This window comes from Pterocles gutturalis, unplaced genomic scaffold (assembly GCF_000699245.1).
Source record: "Pterocles gutturalis isolate BGI_N339 unplaced genomic scaffold, ASM69924v1 scaffold20886, whole genome shotgun sequence".
NCBI lineage: Eukaryota > Metazoa > Chordata > Aves > Pterocliformes > Pteroclidae > Pterocles > Pterocles gutturalis.
In genome coordinates, this window is record NW_010100892.1 from 20,537 (window position 1) to 37,919 (window position 17,383).

At 36.7% G+C, this 17,383-nt stretch overlaps 1 protein-coding gene across 1 annotated transcript in view; it reads right to left on the bottom strand.

Moving 5' to 3' along the window:
- Window positions 1-205: 205 nt before the first annotated feature.
- The window catches only part of SEPT7 (septin 7), a 29,368-nt gene continuing 12,190 nt past the window's right edge, over window positions 206-17,383 (bottom strand). The window contains exons 6-12 of the mRNA XM_010081535.1: window positions 15,759-15,851; window positions 14,441-14,537; window positions 12,461-12,512; window positions 11,599-11,724; window positions 3,474-3,609; window positions 1,789-1,928; window positions 206-1,240 (exon numbers count right to left, since the gene is read on the bottom strand). Of these exons, the coding sequence (XP_010079837.1) occupies window positions 1,201-1,240; window positions 1,789-1,928; window positions 3,474-3,609; window positions 11,599-11,724; window positions 12,461-12,512; window positions 14,441-14,537; window positions 15,759-15,851 (684 nt within the window). The 3' untranslated portion in view covers window positions 206-1,200. The remainder of the gene's footprint in view (window positions 1,241-1,788; window positions 1,929-3,473; window positions 3,610-11,598; window positions 11,725-12,460; window positions 12,513-14,440; window positions 14,538-15,758; window positions 15,852-17,383) is intronic.

Below are 17,383 nucleotides of genomic sequence, written 5' to 3' on the forward strand. Positions count from 1 at the left end.
TTTGCCAATTCAGAGCACAGCCAGGGAAACTGGATTTTGTAACAACTCCACAATGCACAGGCAAGTCTCTATACCTTAAACTAATCCTTGGGCAAATCAAAGACGTGGGTCAATCCAGTCCAGATGGCACACAGAAGGCTCAAAGGTTTCCCAAAGGCATACTTGGCTGTTTTAACTCTTTTAAAATTTCTGACACAGCAGCATATTACATCACAACATTGTTTATTATGTGACTTTTTACAATACAAACAAAAATACAGAAATGCAGTATATGAATACAGCTAAATGCGAAATGGTGATGTTTTTCTTGAGGCCATATTCCCATTTCTAGTAAAATAAAGAAAAGACTGCACACAGGTAGAAACAGGTTGGTAGTTAACTCCACAATTTTGCCTAGAAATGACCTATAAATGCGTTTTCCTGCTACTTACCATAAAATGTAAAAAGGGAGTTAAAGGAAAGTTTTACTCACTGGTTCCTACCATATGAAAGAAGCTATATTCTATTTAGGAGGGCCAATATATGGAAAAATATCTAAATTAAATGTTATTACAAAAAAATGAAGCAGTAATGAGATCCTTCTGGCTAAAGAAGTTACTAAATGAGAATAGTATATATTTAAAGAATCCAAAACATAAAAGGGTTGTTATAAAAAGCTTAGGTGCACTGTAAGCCTACAACTTTTGTTTTTTCCATGTGTACTTTTAAACAATGGAAGTGTCAAAAATAGGGTCAACTGTGTTAGACTAAATTACATTATTGTATATACTGCACTGAATGGAATTCTTGTATTATAATAATAAAGAAGCATTGTTTGCATGATTTTATGGCAATTTATCCTCACTAAAGACTGTCTAGAGTCCTTGCATTTTTTTTTAATATCCTGTAAACTGTCAAACCACCAGAACATGATTGTACAACAGTAAAATGTTTTCCTTTGCATTAAAATGACATTTTTTTTTTTTTTAAAAAAAAAAGGAAAAAAAAGGTACTTAGAGCAGTTATTTTTCCAAGTACACAACACCCTAGACAATTCAAGGCATCTCATTCTCCATCAAAATTAACAAAAATTTGTCATGCTGTTAAATCCATTACTATGGATACAACTGGTGCAAAATTGGTCAAACGGATCCAACAAACACTGATGTCCAGGCTGGCATATTGGCAACTAATACATAACTGGTGGTCAGAATGATGCATTTAAAATATCTTCCCTTTCTTCTTATTCTTTTCCAAGGTCCTAAAATGATATTAAAAAAAAGTATGTTAAATAATGCATACATGCTCTTGTTTAAAAAAAAGATTAATGTACATCTTTTAAAATACGCATTTTATAAGGCTTTACTGATTACAGTACGATGTATGGAATTTATTATGTACACAGTACTTGTACTACATGAAGTCAAGCAACGTCAATTTATCACTAGATTGCCCCTTCCAAGGACTGGGAGAATTAAACACTTTCATTCTCAAAACTTTAACTCTTCATTCCTCAGAAGTCTGATGCAATCTAGCTTTCAAACACAAACAAGATTTTTTTAAAGAGATCTAGTTATGTACGATTACAGTTTTTTTCCAGAGTAAAATCTGCTTTAGAAGCTAATAATCTTCCCAATATTTCTGATATATGCTCATTTATAACTAAAAGCAGTTCAAGATCTTTCTTGGCTTTGGAGAGACACTTCCTTAGTGGTCAACTACCATTGACTGTCATTACCACAGAAATTGCCTTTTAGCAGAAAGCTACAAAACCTTTACTGTGAACCACAGGACAAGACTCCAATTTACCTGGAAGAATTCTGTTGTTCCAAAATACGTTGCTGAGCTTCCCAGTTTGCTTTCTCATCCTCAAACTGGCGACGCTTTTCCTCTAATTCTTTGTGTTGTGCCTCCAAATTCTTTTTCATTTGCTCATGGCGTCGCTGCAGCTATAGAAAAATTTATGAACAGAGTCAGTAACCGCAGAAAAACAGCAACTTTTGGAGCTGTAGGAACAAACATCAGCAACTATACTAAGGCAAGAAAATATAGTATTTATTTTCTCTTCAGAGAGAGCAACTCTTAGATGAAAAACTCTAAGGTTATAGGTATTGCAAATAACAGAAACAAAAGGGGTATTAATCCCATAGCCTCATTTCACAGTTAACAGAAAACACCCCAAGTGCTGCCCAATTTACAAACAGGAGTTGTAAGCAGCCACATGTGGCAGACAAAAGGAAATTCAAGAATACTTTGATATTTGATGCAAGTGTTAAAAAGCAAATTGCAGAGCATTTGTGTATCAGTAATGAATAAATTAGCAGCAGCTTTCACTTTGTGTGGGGAAAAAACCTCAAAAATTTATTTCATCCAGCAGTATTAACTATATTAAGGATCTACTTTTTTATTAAGTGGACTAGTTTATTCACTAGTTAAATGAATTATTATTAGCATTATTGAAGTGAATTGTCCAGACTGCCAGAGCAGTATAAGAAGCCTCTCCTGAAGTTTGTGGGACAGACTGAAAATCAAATATGTTGTATGTGAGAATGGAGACACTGTCATGGAAAGTGAATCCTCACATTGCTGACTGGTGTATCTAAGCGTTTATAGCCTTACCTATTTGCTTCTCTGAAAGAAAAAAAAAATATCCAGATTGATATACTTTTTTCCTCTGATCCAGTACGCCTTGGCTCCTTACAATGCCTAGGCTGCCAAGCATTTCAACTACCCTTCCAAGTTTCCTCTCTTTCAAGCCAAACTTTCTTCAGGAACTTTCACAGGTCTGAACTTCTCTATTAGGCTTCTTGTGAGAAGCTGCCTTCTCAAAACTTAAAATTAACTTTTACTTAAATCTAATTCTATAATAGTCTCTTAAAAAGATCACTTCGAGAGCTGCTTGAAGCCCGTAAAACACAGTTTCACTGTGAGGACTTCACCTGGAGATGACAGAAGTTACAAGTAAATATCCGTAAAACTTATGTATGTTCAAATGACATCAAAACACTGACAGCAACATATCCCCGACTCTTTCTTAGTCTAGCAATTCTAATTTAGATGATCTATTACAGACATTATATCCAATTCCTGAAGTGTTTTTTTTTAATAGCAAAGCAAGTTATCATCACTACATTAGCTTATGTAAACCACAAAATCTCACAAACTTTTTAAAGCACATGGAAGAAAACAGGCATAAAATATTCCACAGAAGAGGGAGAAAAAGGGTGAGTAAAGTAAGAAAGTTAAGGAGTATTTTAACATACTGTGACTGTAAAAATAAAAAGAGAATGCATGTGCTACATTTTAAGTTTGGGCTTATACCATTTCAGCAAAGACAACAAGCTCAGAAAGAATACCTGAGTTGTCTTTAAACATAAAATTTAACTATGGAATCAATTCCTAGACAGAGGTTATGGAGCAAAGCCTTGGCAAAAAGTGCCATCTCAACATTTGTTCAGCCTCAAGCATATTGGGGTTTAAGACATTTTTATTACCTCAGCTTCAGAGTCCTTCAGTTTCTGAACTTTTTCTTTGACTTTCATCTCAAACACCTGTTCCATTTCCATTTCCATTTTTTTCATTTTGGCTACATGCTCCCTCCTTTCCTCCTCCATCTGTGCCAACGGGCTCCTGCCATAAATCCAGAAGAAGAAGTTAGCTAATAAAAACTTTTTTTGCTGTCTGCTACATTAGGGCATCTGTAAAAAAAAACAAGATAAAAAAGCTGAAGCATTAAGATAAATAACATTGCTGTATGCACTGCTAGCTTAAATTCAATCTGTGTTATTGTATTAACTGTTTAGTTAAGCTCTCTTCAAAAAGACATTTCACACAATATCTCTTCCTCCCCAGCAACTGATTTACACTAGATTTACATTAAGACAAACACTTGACTTTCTATCTTCAGTAGAATGTGGTCATGGCAAGACAGGAAATCAAAGTCACAAGAAAAAAAATTAGCATCTTCCAAGTGATCATCAGGCATCTTTTTCTTTCCCGTTCCAATATATACAAAAATTAATGGACATCATAAAAATTTTAAGAGCGTTGCAGACAAAAGCCCCATTTGCTCTCTAAATCTTCACTGTTCAACAGGAGCCCAAGAGTAAGTTAACATTATAACTGTGTTGGACGCTGTGGTCATACTTCTGAAGAGATAGCAACTTTGGAAGAAAAATAAAAGTTCAGGCAACTGAACATCAGTATTTCCTGGAAGTGTTAGCTGGAAGATTTGCCTTTAGAAAGCTATTTATAAACTTAATGGACAAAAATAATGTATATTACTTTTAATTCTTCTATATGCTTTATGGTAACTATTTTCCTGGATTCTACTGAACTTTTAAAGCTGTATAAGCCTGCTATCAATGTTATGGTGATCCAGGTTTTAAATAGCAAGTTTGACATTAAATATCCAATAAACCAGGATGATTTTGATCTAGTGATGATTGCTACGTACAGTCTTGTAAGACTTTTCTGCTGTTCAACAAAGAGCAATCAAAACAAATCACGGGCCTCTTGTTTCAGTTTTGAGTATGTGCGCCTTAAAATGACAAAGTTTTAACTATTGTGTTGATAAAAATGAAGAACTGAATACAATTGGAACTGTTACAATCAACCAGCAAAGGATATCTACTGTAATGTATGCAAAAGTCACTCAGACTAGCAAATTGTAAAACAAATGTGGTAAGCCTAAATCCTATAAAAAAATCATATTTTTTGTTTTCAGTTCTTAAAGACAAAACAAAAAACTCCTGATTCAAATAATGCAGAAAAAGCATTCTACAAAGAGAGGAGAATTGACTAACTTTCAGTGATGACTGAAACATTATTAGCAACATCTATTTTGATTCAGAATTTGCCGCTCGTTCTCAAAGGAAGGGAGGTTATATACCAAACACATTGAAGATCTGGTTTGACTATTAATAGCTCATTTTATTCCTCCTGCTTGCCCATTTTCACCAACTGATCACATAGTGAAAGTAATCAATGTCATATGAGCTTTTTCCTCAAATACCAGTATTTTAAAGGTGGTAATTGGTGGGAGGCTAGGAGGAAGAATATGGCATTTCCATTAAAAAAAAATAATTAAATTGAATTTGAACTAATAGTTGCAAAGCTTGAATTGGTGAGTGAAATGCTGTATAATATATGGAGCTGAAACTGATCCTCAGTCTAATGTCTACTTTAGCCCTTCAAAAGGCCAACTGCCAGCAACTTTGGTCAAGAAAAAAAATGGTTAAACAGAGGTAAAGTCCAATAATACACAAAAATAAGAAGAAAATGAAAGAAGAGGTGAGTAGCAGTACTTGTGGAAGATAACCAGCTGTCAAAACAAGACTGATTTCTTGTTGTTACATTTTAAAAGTGTAAAGTTCTCAAATGTATCTGCTCTTCAAAAATTAACCTAGGCAGTAGATATGAATACTGAGGAATCATAGCTGCCGTTTGTACAGACTTGAGAGGGGAGCAGAACTGTCCTATTTGACAACTTAATAATCTAATGGGGACATCATACAAGCTGTATTTGGGAAAGTGGTAAAAATCAGTGTGCACAGAAAATTTGATAAACTAACAAGCGAGCATTTACATCTGAGAGCTTTACAACATAGGTCACAACTGGTTTTGTTAGGTCTTAAGTATGTGACATAGGTAAAAGCACATCAACCTGTATTTCAGGATAAAACTGTAAGAGAGACCTGAACAAAAAAGAGTTGAAGGAAAAAAACCCCAAACCACTAAACAAAGATTTAAAACATTTAACTGATTTAACAGGATGTATGTTAAAACAGCCCTCCAAGTTAATCTGTAAAAATTAACAATTATTTCAGATATCTGCAAAGTGGAACCTCTGCGAGCCAGTAATAAGATAAATCTATGGTCAGAAGAGATTAAAGTAACTGATTTCCCAATCCAATGAAGAGTTGCAAATTTATAGGTAAGGATGACAATTCTGCTTATTCTTTATAAGCATCTACATAAAAATTATGAAGCTATGGATAGAAACTGGGGGAATTTCATTATTTATGCACTTCTAAGCATTGTTGAAATTTGACCAAATTTGTCTCAAGGCTTAGCCAAAATGTTTCTTAAGAGGACGGATTTTTACGGAGTTATTTGTCACTGAAAGTATTTATGAATTCCTAAAGTTTACACTAGCACAGCTTTAGAACAACAAAAAAAAACTTCTATGGAAAAAAAACAATGCCAAGAGCAGGATAACAGGAAACTGTTTTAAATTTGAAGCATTAAACAGTGAAATCCTTTTTGTGTTTATAAAATTTTTGTCTTTAAGTTTTTTGGAAAAATTTAAATGACCACTTACATGCCTTCAACTGTGTCAAATCTAAAAAACAAAAAATACAGAGGCTTAGCTTAGCATGCTTAAATAAAACCATAAAACCAAAAAGCAATAATTTAAAAAGTATATTCATTATTAATAGATACCTAAAGCTAATTATGTGCTCCCCCAAAAGCAAATTTTTCACAGTAAAAGGAAAGACTGTTAGTTAAAGCTTGTTATATTTATTTCAAATTCAGTTAGTAACCATGTCAATATTAATACAGGTTTGATGTGCAGATACTTTCAGGAATAGTTTCCCTAGAATATGTGTGCTTTTAAAGCAATTTTAAATATTTTAGTGACATGAACAACCACTTGCTCTAAATAAGTTTTTGGAAACCAATGCCATATCGAGGCTTATCTGTTCATTTAAAAATCGTCACCTACTAGAGGACACGATATTAGAACCCCAACAATGTCCCTGTGCCACAAAAGGAGCCCTTGGTGCCCTTGGCCAGCAGAGGTGTCACCAGCGGCTGCACCCAGCTCTGAGGAGGTTTGGCTGGATGTCACCTCCCCAGAGTGTGATGCTTCACCCCAGCATGCCGCGTGTTAGCACTCCACTAACAACACTACAGGAGGGATAAAAAGCTTGAAAAGAAGATTCTGATGTTAAGTCTCACCTTATAGTAAGATGTGCTTAATGTTAAAACTACTACACAGAATTCACTAAGAATATAGGCAAAAGGAGTCAGAAATTGTCTAAGCTAAGCAGTCGGAAGGACCTCTGTGCCTTTTGTTACTCTTTGTGACAGGCTATCGAATGGATCAGTAGGTGGATAAGGCTCATCTTTACAGTGCATGATATGACTGGTTTGGGCTTGTGTGGTGGGTTTTGGTAGTGGTGCAGAGGCTACAGGGGTGGCTCCTGTGAGGAGCTGCTGGAAGCTTCCCTGGCTCCAAGTCGGACCCGTCTCTAGCAAAGGCCAAGCCCATTAGCACCTCTGCGAACGACATATTTAAGAGGCGGCGGGTAGTGCGGCCCTGAGCAGGGTCTGGCCCAGCCACTCCACCCAGCTTCCGCTGTAACCCTGGCCTGGCCAACCCAGCACAGCCCCTGCCCGAGAGCTGGGAGCTCTTCAGAAGCCAGCAAAAGAACGAGAAGCAGAAAGGAGTGGGGTGTGAGAAGCAGAGAGGAGTGGGGTGTGAGAGAAACAACTATGCAGACATCAAGGTCAGTGAAGGAGAGGGAGGAGGTGCTGGAGCAGAGATTCCCCTGCAGCCTGTAGGGAAGACTGTGCCCCTGCAGCCCATGGAGCCAGAGCAGAGCTTGCCCTGAAGCCCGTGGAGGTTAACGGTGGAGCAGAGATCCACCTGTAGCCCCTGGAGAACCTCACACCAGAGCAGGTGGATGCACCCGAAGGAGCCCGTGACTCTGTGTGAGGGACCCACGCTGGAGCAGTTAGTGATGGGCTGCGGCCCATAGGCAGGACTCAGGTTGGAGAAGTTCATGAAGGACTGTCTCCCGTGGGAGGGACCCCATGCTGGAGCAGGGGAAGAACATGCCCGAGGAAGAAAAAGTGGCAGAAACAACCTGTGAAGAACTGACCACAACCCCCATTCCCCATCCCCGTGTGTTGCTGGCAGAGGGAAGGTAGAGAAATCAGCAGCAAAGCCTTTGAGCCCAGGAAGAAGGGAGGGGTGTACCTTCCCGCCGCTACAGGAAGGTGCCTTTTTAAGATGTGGTTCTCTTTCTCACTATCCTACTCTGTTTTTTATTGTTAACAAACTAAACTGTTGTGTGTTTCCCCCAAGTCGAGTCTGTTTCTTGCCCGTGACCATAAATACTGAGTGATCCCTCCCTGTCCTTGAGGTTTTGCCTTTTGTTCTGGCGGTTCTCCTCCCCATCCCACTGGGGAAGTTATGGGGGGGGAGGAGAATGCAAGCAACTACACAGTGCTTAGTTGCCAGGTAGCCTTAAACCATGATAAGGGCTTTCAATAAATAATGTTTTTAAGCTCACTTAAGGTATCAGCTTCATACAGCAAACTGAGAAGATTTCTCAAAAATTCTGAATTTCAGAGTGTCAATTTTTGCACATCATGTAGTACACCCATGAAACTAGTTACCACATAGTTTAAAGAGACAAGTTATCCATATACTTGTTATACACATACTTCTATTTATTTTCACGTCTGAATTTTTGTCCAAAGAAATATGTTAACAGTTAGAAGAAAAACAAAGATCTGTTAAGATCACAAAAATACAGCTGTTTTAAAGGTACAAAAGGTCAATCCAGTCTTCAGCAGCTGCCAGTAGGAGATACTTTTGGAAAAGTGCAAGAACCACTGCATGTACATCTCCTATTATGTGGGCCCTCCCCTTACAAAAGAGCAGCAGCGCAGGAGTTTCCAGAGCCAAAGGCTGTATTTGTGTTCAACAGTAAGCTTGTTATACCACAAGATAGCATCAGAGCATGTCTCCGTTCTCATACAGAGATATAGGATAGGTTTGCCATGAAAGAATCACATTTCCAGAGGACAAGTCAAATATTGCTCCCTTTTAAGATACAGACACTTCTTTCTGAAGGCAAGCATAAAAATCCCAAGGGGATGCACAGATAAATTGTTAGTATCTGTTGTTCCCTCTTTCAATTAACTTCCAGTAAGACGCATGTTATTAGGAAAATTCCTTCTATGCTGCTTCAACTATGCTAGATTCAAAAGTATGAAAACACACTGAAGCTACAAAAGCATGTTCAAGCTAAAAAAAAAAAAAATGCTGCAACTCAACATATGGATAAGGTAACAAGACAAGAATAGCATCAGCTGCTTAATAACCAGTAAATGCATTCCAGAATTTTATTTATTTACTTAAGTTGCCCTACGTTTGGAGGAAAAAACTCTAAGGAAAGGTTCAAAATATTTCTTACAAGTTTGCAATAGATACTGCCATCTTTCAGATGGCTGAATTAAACAAGCTGTGATAAATTATTTATTCTCTTGAAAAAAATAAAACTCTATAGCAGAGAGCACTAGTTGTATTTATTCACCTCCGAGCTGCAGTACTCTATAGTGTTCTGAGCAACAGATTTCTTAGAGAAAATTGTTCCAAAAGGCATGTTTACCTAGAAATATTCAGGTGGGACAGCAGAGTGACCTGAGATGTCAGAAGATGAAAAAACAGGCATGCTTCAGAAAGCACAGTAATTTCACACCATCTTAGCATAAGTTCTAGCTAAAAAGGAAATCTCGGCAATGCTATCAGCAACTGACTGGTGGCAGGGGAAAGGGGGTGGAATGAATGACGCAAAAACAGTTTAGAAACCGTCTGGTAGATGCATTTATACAAAAATGCATCTTGTTACATTTGCAATATAGGAATAAAAAATAAAAATAAATAAATCATTGTGTTATTCAAGAAGAACGCAGAATAACCAATCCTTACTTAAACTAGGTAACAGACTAAGTGCGTAGGTGCAGATTAACACAAATCTAGGCAGGCATAAAACAAAAAGTGGTGAAAGTGTTATCACTAAAGTGAAGATTTTTCTGAATCTAAGGAAAACAGAGTAAGATTTGGAAAAAAAAAATAGTATTAAAACAACACAAAAAAATAAAATCAAAGCAACTTCCTCTGATATCCAAAATTGCACTGAAAAAGTTTCACTTTTCAATACAATAATAGCAAATAATAGTACAGTAAAAAGTAGAGTAAGAGCAAGTTAGAAGTCCTGCAGGAAATGCAGAATTTTCTATTCTGCTCTACTATTAATACACTCTCACCTCTGCAAAAAGTTGTCTCAAGTTGCTGTGCTCAAGCACATTTTCTTCTCTGATGTGCTCACCCACACCGTTTTGTTCTCAGATGTGCAAACTACCTTACATGCCCCTCATCCCAATTTTTCCACACCAACTACCTCATTTAGTAATATTGGTTTTTAAGACCCCTCCCCTCTCTACCAACAACATCATACTGCTTTGAAGACAAGTGTAGCTTGAGAAATATTTCTAACATATATGCTATATGCATCCAGAAGCCTTGAGATGTGAGTCAGGGATAATGTGATGGCAAGAAACATGACAGTGACAAGTAACTGGTGTGTTGCGGTTACACATATTTGAAGATTATTCTTTTTAAGACTTGACCTCATACAAACTTGACCTAAATCTACATACACTTTTGAAGAATTGATATAACTGATGTATACTATTATATTTTTTGTCAATGCCGAGAAAGGAAGCCTCACTTAAATCATTCCCTCACAGCCACTTTCAAAGCATTAAGATATTGTAGAATAGACGCTCCTTCAGTGAAAAATGGCTTTGTAGCAGTTATACGGATAAGAATAGCAGATATTTCCATCTAATTTCAGAGATCTTTTTCAGGAAGAACAGTGATAAATTGGCATATCGCTCACCAAACAGAATACTACTCTATATTTTGGTTGAGAAATCTGTAGTTAAATATAGTAGAAACAAAAAAAAGTATCACTAATTACTAATTATTTAATCACTAACTATTGTTTATAAAATTGACACATGTAGAACAGGAAAAATACCTAAATTTAAAAGCATGGCTGTTTTCAAATAGCATTATAAAATGAAAAATACAGTAGAGCTGCCTTTTAAATCTTCCGATTGTTTCATCAGGTGGGCAAACTACTTGCTGTCAGGGGTAATTAAAATTACATACTAGGGTAAAAAAAAAAAAAAAGAAGGCAATAACAAAACCCAAACCCTTGCATTGCAACTTTCCTCTCACAAAAGATAAAGATGTTGTAATAATTTCCCTGCCATGATAAGCAACCCTAGAAGTAGCCAGGGCAGCACTTCAGAGATGACAGTAGTGCATCTGGATTTTTAAAGTTTCTAAACAAATATTAACCCGTCTTCTCCAAAACATCCCTGACACTGACACCGAGTAGTGAGCGTTCATAGCGAGAGCCAGTAACTCCAAAAGTACTATATATACCAAAACAGAGACACTAATGCACAAAAACCTTGTGTAAGTACCAGTGAAATAAAACTTAAACAGAAATAGTAAATGTAAGGATTCTCTTCAGAGAATCTAACTAAAACCCAGTTATTTAACATGTTCCAATAAACTAGTGTAAACCTTAGTGAAATGGAAAAAACCCAAAACAAATCAGAAGTAAACCAGAAGTATACAACTCAGATCAGAACACAGTGAAGAGGCAACTGACTAGAGGATAAATACAAACAAAAACACCACCCCAAAAAACCTAAACATCCTACCACACATACACAAAGCAACCAAAAAAACACCAAAACAGAGCAAAAAGATTAAGGTGGAATACAACCTTAACAAGAACTTACTTTGTTAGCTGCCCTTTGTTTTTGTTGTTGTCAACACCATTGTATGTAACAGCTGCCAGTTTTCTGCTTCTGTAGTTCTCATAATGTACGTTGTTAGTGACATCCTTCAGGTCCTGCATATGAGTTCTGTCAATAAGTGTAATTTATCAGTTTAGTGCACAAAAACAAAATATTATGTAAAAAAATCAGTCCATGCTCATTTTGCAAATTGACTTAAATTAAATCCCTCCACTGATGTCCCATTCCTCACACCGTTGTTATTCTTGCATTTAGAGCTGTCAGGACAGCAAAGTCACAGAAATACCAGATTATTTTGCACAGAACTATCTCAAATTTGCAATATTTAAAAAAATTAACTTACAAGACTAATCTCTAGAAAATTTGAGTTCTGTGGATAAACTTGCAAGTATTTTGATAACAGATATTAGAACTGTGTACTACTACGGTAGTAGGTGCGCCAAAGCATGTCAGGCAAGAAACAACAAAACAAGCCAAAACTTCCTAGTTTCTATCTTTTAAGTCTGCAAAAGCTAAATGCAAAGTTCAAAATGTCAGTTACCGAACTGTTGTGAGTATAGGCCACTATGTACACATCAGCACTAACAGACACGTTGGGTTCCTAGGGTTTACCACAATTTTCAAGAACAAGTAACCAGAAAGTAAAGAAAACTGCCTAAAAAAACCCACCACCACTGCTTGCTAAATACGTGGTTAAACAAGATATCACAAAGTGTAAGATACTGTTTACAATTAAAAATATGGGGATTAATATGAATTCACTAGCTCAAATCCTTTTTTCTCCAATATATGACTTTCCAGTCTCTCAGACACACTAGAAAACTTGTACCTGTAAATTACTTACCTTATCAACATGTTCCTCAGGATTGTGAAGTCACAGTGTTCACCGTTTTCAACTACAGAAAGAGGTAAATTTTTGTTGAGATACCAACCAAAATATGTGCCTTACAGAGCAGAGAATAAGCTACTGCAACAGAAGCACAGTTTTGTCAGTGTAATAACCTTCATGATCCTTCGGATGCCCTGCCAGCACAGCTGTATAATTAAGGATCAGTCACTAACTGAAGACCTCAGTCTAGATCCAGCTATATCCAAAACCTTTAGAAGGCTTAACGCAAGCTATTTCTCTCTGCCCCATCAAATGAGTTGCAAAAGTCATTTTAATTTTAATATGGATTTAGTTCTTTATTAACTAAGCAAAGGAAGGTGATAGATTTAATTTGATGCACCTGCCTACAGACCAAAAGAGAGGGTTGGCAGCTGTCATTAGGTGCCACCTATTCCAGTCATGCCTGTCATCCCATTACTGTAGAAGAGGCTGACGCTGTGAATGGCATTTCCCTGATAAGATAATGAAATGACACTGGATAAAAATGCACGCACCAGAGCATTCTGGCGTGCAGACAATCACACACAAAGCTCTTAGAGCACACAAAAGAAAGGCACAAGGCAGGTTCCAATGTGCCCCTGCAGCAGAGATGGATGTTTTCATGGGAAGAAGGAAGAAAAACAGGATGAAGGAACTAAAATAACCTAGATAAGGTCAGTGAATCTTACAGAAAAATTAAGCCCATGGCCTCTTTGTGTGTTCATCTCCTATCTGTGCTCCTGCACTATTTTATTCCATGGTTTTACACAAACTGCTAAGTTCCACTCAGATAGTACATGAAGTCATGATACCAAAAAAGCATCATCTCCAAATATTCTCTCCTTAGCTAAAAGACTCAAAGCCACTTAAAGAGGTTACTTTTAGTTAGGCTAGTTCTTCCCCTCCAACCATCACACAATCACATGAGCGTGAAACATTTATAAAGTTTGTTTTAAAATAAAGAAAAGCAGCACCATTTTGTGCATTTCTAAATGCTAACACAAGAGCCTTAAACAAAGCTTGATCCTCTCTGGTGCAGCTGGTTTTTACTTTCTGCCAAACCTCATTTCCTGCCAGACACAAACTTCAAAGTGTTACAGCATTTCTCTTTAAAGCATTGGTCCATACACTGCTTGTTGGTTGGGGGTTTTTTTGTCTGTTTTACACTGCATCAAGTTTACAGTTCATTGCCCTCAGAAGGCAGTAACAGCAAGAAAAAAACCCTTCTCTTTATTCAATACATGCACACTACAAGGAAAAAGTTCAATGATCATGGAAAAACAGCTTAATAATGATTGTTTCACTCTACGGCATGGTGCAAGCCATGCCATTTGCCTACTGAAATGAGTGAACAGCACTAAAGCATGAGGAATGGTTGCCAGAAGAATATGTAATTATCTTCAAAAGTCTCTATAACAGTAGAAAGTAAGCTTTAAATGAATAATTAAAAAAAACCAACACAAACCCAAAACAACTTATTGAAAGTATTCTGTTCATTACTAGTCACCTTCCTGTTGTTACACCCCAGCAATAAAGACTCAAATGTTTTGGGGAAAAAAAAACCAAATTCTTCCAGAACCTTTACATTTAATTTCTGCTACTCAAACTGATCAAATTAACATTTATGTGAATATTCTAGAAAGAAGAATTTAAGAAATATATAGTTTTTATGTGAAGAAAATGAAAATAAGAATGCTAGCAAACAGTTGTAATCTAAGCCTCATCATTAACTGCAGTAAGCTAACTACAGCTTTTACAATTCCTCAGTGAGGTTTCAACAGTGATCTGCTCAGAAAGTTACATAAAAACCTCATTCCAAGACTGTCAAAATAACAAAATTATATATTCAATAAATTTCCAGACCAAAGCACACTCAAATTAAGCATTTTAAACATTTCAAATACATACTAACGTCTAGTAAGTTTTAAATGGATAAAAATAATGAGAAAGGCTTACCTTCCGCAACACCCCATGGGTACTGCCTTCCTCTAACTCTCTTGCCGTTGACTTCAATGATCGTATTACTACCTACCACAGCAAGAGGTAAACGGTCCTACAAGACAAAGTATTACTTTAAAACCCAAAATTTCTACTGTCAAAACATACAGAAAGCATGTCCCTGTATAAACTTGACATAAGCTAGTTTGGCGCTGTAACACTGCAATGCAGCTTATCCGAAGTGCAAGAATAGCTGTGTTTACTGACCTCTGCCTAGTTTAATTACATATATATACACACACCCCCTCTGAAACTCCTTACCCTGTTGTATTCTGTAAATCCAGTTAAGAAACAGACATTACTGTTAATCAGCAAGCCAAGCAACAGGCAAACCATCTCCTGTTTACTCAATTGCACTGTAGTTATTATCAATTCATATTGCCACTGGCTACAAGGACTGTTACTTTGACTGGATCTTGTACCAAGTTTTCAAAGGTTTGGCAAAGGACTACTTCAAGTTCTTCTTTTCAGCTGAACCAAAAATCCCTCTAGTGTAACAAGCAACAAAGGAGCCAAGAGCGGCTTCAAGTAGCTGAAAGGAGGAGTGTACAAAGCTAAGTATTTTGGACCTTTGTCCTTGCTTTTATTCTGTTCTTCTCCTTTAGGCTCAGTCCCAGAATATCTTCCATTTTTGCTTTTTGTGTTTATCTATCCTAGGGGATTCCCACAGTAACAAAATAAAATTTAAAAGCTCTTACAGGCTGTTAAAGCTACTGAAGAAACAGAAGCAAGGCTCAAGAAACATATACAAGATGGACTCCAACATAAAAGAAAAAACCAAAAACATGAATAAACAAAGAAAAAGCCTTTCAACAGCCTGACAATCGTTTTGATTTTCTTTAGTCATTCGTCTTCTTTAAGGGTTCAGTATATCAATTAGCCAGACAGCTATTAACCGTAATGGACACCCTCTGTGCCACTTCACACAGTCTCAAAGACAACTCCTGCCTCCTTCAAAGCTCAAATCAAACAAAATGCGGTAGGTTGATGAAAGTCAAATAGGGATGGAATGAAAAAAAAGTGATCTTTTAAGAGTGCATTAAATGAACGTGTGATCTAGTGCTCTCATTCTGAATTTTAGCCATTAAAGGACTTAAGTCATCTAAGTGTGTCATTCATTGCCTCTGCTGAGGAACAGTGACTCTTAGAATAGCTTTACATCTGATTTTTATCTTGTCAGCATTTTGGTGGGCTCTTCATTAATGATAAAAAGCTTTTCACTCCCTACCCTCCTCCACCCCCCAGCAAGCAGATTTTTCAAAAGAAAATTATTTACCTTTATCTTCTTAACAATCTTATTTTCTTCTTCATCATCTGTTTCTGGAAATTCATATATTTTAATTTTGTGTTCTTGGATTTCTTTCATTATCTAAAAATAAAAATGTTGTTTGGCAAATTAATACTTTGTAATAACTACTTCTTGCTGCAATCTGATTCTCCCTCTTTTTGTTTGATATGTAAGGTCCCTGCATATTAAAGTGACTAAATTACATCACAGAACTTGCACGTTTAACACCATCAGGCAATCCCAGGGATTATTACCATGACCATCTCCTTAGCCAGGAGAAGACAGGATCAGAGCCAGAGCCTCACAGCTAACAGAATGCTATCCATCAATACAGGGCAGCATAACAAATATCATTTTTCTACAACGGTGCAAACAGAGATTTACACTAATGGGAATTCTACCCGCACATGCAAAACCTAAGACAATACAGCTTAAATTCTCAGACTAGTCTTGCAATTGAGTCCCTTAAAAAAAAAGAGATTTGAATAGATAACTGCAGGCATACTTCAGCCTGCTGAGTTCCCACAATAGCTACTGCTGTCACTCCTGTTCTTTTCTGTTTCTAGCTCACCTGAGCATCAGTTGCTTGAAGCAGGATCACCTGCCTGTTTCAATAGACCGTGTGACTGACAGACTGACTCTAGCAGTTAGTTGTGTTGAAAAATATTTGCAAGCACTAATGAAAATTTAAGAATAACTGACAGCATCATAAAAATGAGACTAGTGTTTTCATGCTCAATTTGTCTGAAGGGTATTTTTAAAAACAAGCCGATTCATTAGCCAGAATTTTAGAACGGAAAAATATTAGAACATTTAGCTGACGGCTACACTGCAGAACCCTGGGGAATATTTCTGGTTCATGGGTTTGCAATCTCACAAGAATATACGTTTCCAACTCATGCAAGGACTTATTTTCAAAGTTTGATTTGGGAAAGTCTCCCTATTTAACATCACGTCATTGATAAAGCTGCTTATATATTAAGAAATATTCTACCATTTTCCCCACCCACCAAAAAACTCCATTAAATACAACCAAAACAGACTTCAGGTCTACAGCACCTTGCTTAAGTTTCTCCAAGGCAGAAACAGTCCTTTAAATTTTAGTCTTAAGTCAAGAGTTTCGCATAAACATCTCTTAATGCCAACTTCTTTTCAGAACCTGTGCTCCTCTAAACTAGGACTGGACACAGTTCAACGAAACACGATTCATGCCTTGTCTTGTTCTGTGTCCCTCTTATCCTCCTCATACAATACAGCAAAGCCTAAATCAACTACTCTGATCGTGTAGTTGAAATAAAACATAAGCCACTTGGAGACATTAATGCCAAATTTATTCTACAAATACAAAGAAATTATATCAGTTGTATCAATGTTGTAATTATCTCACCACCTTTAAAATGCATTACCACAGACAAAGACCGAACAACAGGTATACTGATTCTCATCTAATACCTGAGGCATCTTTAATAAATATAGTGCACGAACACAAAAAGCGAATACCACAATACAATCAATAATACTGTAATACTGCTAAATACCTTTTCTTTTTTCAAACACACAACTTCTGTTAGGCACCTAAATCTTGAAAGCTCCCTTCTGCTCTTACTGATTTT